Here is a 2975-nt window from a genome sequence, read left to right as displayed (position 1 = left end):
GTTGCACAGGGAAAGATAATACGCAAATTAAGGATCATGATCAAAGCAAGAGCAAAATACGCACGAGTAATTAAGTGACGAATGACGTAGTCTAACTTCCTTTGTTTTTGTATTGGCCTCCAAACATATATTCTCAGAAATAAATTAATGTACTTTAAATATGTTATGTTGTTTCCGCCAACTTTTTGGTTAAAGATATTTGATTTAATTGATGAAATCTCAAATTTTTTTATTTTATTTTTTTATCATGTTGTAGAATTTTAGTTCTATTTAAGTATATGACTTTCTTCATAAAATATATACAGCTTACATAACACTTTTTTTAACTACTTATGTATCACTTTTTGTAGAATTTGGGATTGAATCATAAAAATATGATCATTATTATTATTTTTTTAACATTGATTACTATGTTTTAGAGATTTCAAGATTTCGTTTTATAATTTCACATTAAAGTGTGTGACCCTTACAAAGTCAATTAAAAATTTAAGGATGGTTGCAACGCACAAACCACATGGCTTCAATTATATTGTCCGAATAACTTGATGTCTCTGAAAGGCTTTTCAAATATATGATCTTTCACATGAGCTACATGTTCTCCGAAATCGACGATAAGGGAACAAAAAAAAAATTGTCTATGAAAAGAAACAGCAATAGAGATTAGCATAAAGCCAATTTCCACAAGTTTGTAGCTTCTTTCCCAGATTAAACCATTTGCCTAAGTAATGCAACAGTAGATAGTGTTGTTTCGTTAGGTAATAAGTGGGTATATGTCATACTAGTGTCCTCCTTTGGTTCGGTATAGATCCCCTCGCAAGACTAACTTAATCATGTGATTAGGCTGGTCCAAGATTTCAGATATCCAAATAAAACATTGAATTCAGATAATTCCACTATGAGACAAACAGTTTCCCCCAAACTCAATTCTCAATTTGTTATTTGCTACTATTATATAGATTATATAACATTATCAACACTAGATTAATGACACCCACGACCCGAAACAATGACTGTAACCGTAAATTTCCATCTCCTCATCACCGTCACTACACTCTCCATCTCTTCAATTTTTACTACCTTCGCCGTTGATGAAGCTTTCCCTTCAATTCTCAGTACCTTTGGCGTCGCAACAAAACACTCGGACTATCTTAAACCAATCCGTTGTGAAGTTTATGGCGGAGAAAGGAAAATATTCGACATCAGCCACCGGTACACCCCGGAGATGCCGGTTTGGGAATCTTCAAAAGGATTAGGAAAGTTTCTGAGACTTGCCGTGAGTATGAAGAATGGATCAGAAGCTAATATCTCGGAGATGAAACTATCTGTTCACTCTGGAACTCATGTTGATGCTCCATGCCATTTCCATGATCATTATTATGATTCTGGTTTTGATTCTGATTCACTTGATCTTCAAATCCTTAACGGTAATTTTTTTTAATATATATATATATATTTTGTAGTGATAATTTTATAATGTTTGAACTTATTCTATAGCTCCTGCTTTGTTGGTTGATGTTCCAAGAGATAAAAACATTACTGGTGAGTTGAGATTAGGCATTTTTTCATGTAAAAAAAAAATATATAATTTGTACTCTGAAAATGAAAAGAGTAGAGAATTTATATAAAATACGTTTCTAATGTTTTTGGTTGTTTCATCATAGCTGAAGTAATGGAATCACTTAATATTCCAAAGGGAGTTCGTCGTGTGCTATTCAAAACATTGAATACTGATCGGTAAGTCTAAAAATACAGCTTTGTTTTTTTTTTGTTTTCTCTCGTTGATGTGTCGATCCTAAGATTTCACATAGCAAGAAAGTGAGGGATATTATTGTTAGTTAAGTAAGTGTAAAGTGAGACGAGGGATGAATATGAATGAAATACATCTTTGATATGATTTCAGGATATAATCCCTGTGGAATCGCTGAAGCTGGATGATGTTGAGATAGGCATGTACTCGCTTCATTGCTTACCGTTGAGGTTGGTTGGGGCGGAAGGAGCACCAACGAGATGCATTCTCATCAAGTGATTCAGTTCATATTCTTCTCTATAAGATGTTGTGTATACGAAATTAAAAAATAAAATAATAGGCTTCTTTCTTCCATGATATTATTCGGTATTAAGTAAAATCTTCTCCGGTCATCATTTGGTACGTTTTGATAATTTCCAAATCAGAAACATGAGATAATATAAATGTTTTAATTGTTGATTGATCCTCCTGTCTAATTTTAAATCATTTGGTTGGTGAAGTAGAAGGGCTTTGTTTCAAGTTGGCTGCTATTGGATTAATGCAGAGGCGAAAGCAGTTTGAACGGATCTTACGAGTGTAGTGGAAGATCGGAAAACGTAACTAGAAATGGGATGAGATCAACGAGTGTTGATCTCATAAAGAACGGTGAGAGTCCTCTTCTCTGGCTTGACACAAGCTAGTTGGGCAATTAAGATTGCCTCTTTTTGGTTTTGTATTACCCTTTTTAAAACTGATTCGTACAAAGACTCGACCAAGCTTTTATATAGCTTTTAACAACAACGAAATGATAAACCCAAATTCCGACTCTTAGAATATTTTAATATCCAAACGAAAACAGAAACAAACCTTAGGATATTTTAATATCCAAACGAAACAGAAGCAAATTAAAAGATAAACTCCATATGTTGGTTGCTTAAGGCCCACAAAAGCAAACGGTTGCGCTGCATCAGGTCCCCTTTGGTGGGGAAGGATTCAACCACAAATCCGAATCGTCATTTTCACCAAGGAATGGGAAGATGTACTTCACATTGAAGACATCCGACATGTGAAGGTGTGGCGGGAGTGCAATTCAATACGCATTGTCATTAATCCATTCCAACACTTCAACCGGACCAATCTTCCGCTACTTTAATTTGTTGTACTCTCGCAATGACATGCGGTCCTTCGTCAAAACTATCCACACAAGATCACCAACGTCAAATAACATCTCACAACTCTTAACATCAGC

General features: G+C 34.6%; 1 protein-coding gene across 2 annotated transcripts; it reads left to right on the top strand.

Moving 5' to 3' along the window:
• Positions 903-2201, top strand: LOC104777570 (kynurenine formamidase-like). 2 transcript variants are annotated; one of them, XM_010501843.2, is made up of 4 exons: positions 903-1424; positions 1495-1539; positions 1662-1734; positions 1901-2201. In XM_010501843.2, exons 1-4 carry the CDS (start codon positions 1007-1009, stop codon positions 1905-1907), a joined length of 543 nt encoding a protein of 180 aa, XP_010500145.1. In that variant the 5' UTR covers positions 903-1006; the 3' UTR covers positions 1908-2201. The 2 variants fall into 2 exon arrangements, with proteins under 2 accessions (XP_010500145.1, XP_010500146.1); XM_010501844.1 differs by lacking the exon at positions 1495-1539 and having other exon boundaries at positions 904-1424.

Source organism: Camelina sativa, chromosome 3 (assembly GCF_000633955.1).
Source record: "Camelina sativa cultivar DH55 chromosome 3, Cs, whole genome shotgun sequence".
Taxonomy (NCBI): Eukaryota; Viridiplantae; Streptophyta; class Magnoliopsida; order Brassicales; family Brassicaceae; genus Camelina; species Camelina sativa.
The sequence above is the reverse complement of the archived record's forward strand: the minus strand, read 5'-3'. Positions and strand labels throughout refer to the sequence as shown.

Coding starts and splice junctions, on each gene's coding strand:
- LOC104777570 (XM_010501843.2), top strand. CDS start 1,007: ATGACTGTAACCGTAAATTTCCATCTCCTCATCACCGTCACTACACTC. Junction 1,425..1,494: donor TGATCTTCAAATCCTTAACG/GTAATTTTTTTT, acceptor CTTATTCTATAG/CTCCTGCTTTGTTGGTTGAT. Junction 1,540..1,661: donor AAGAGATAAAAACATTACTG/GTGAGTTGAGAT, acceptor GTTTCATCATAG/CTGAAGTAATGGAATCACTT.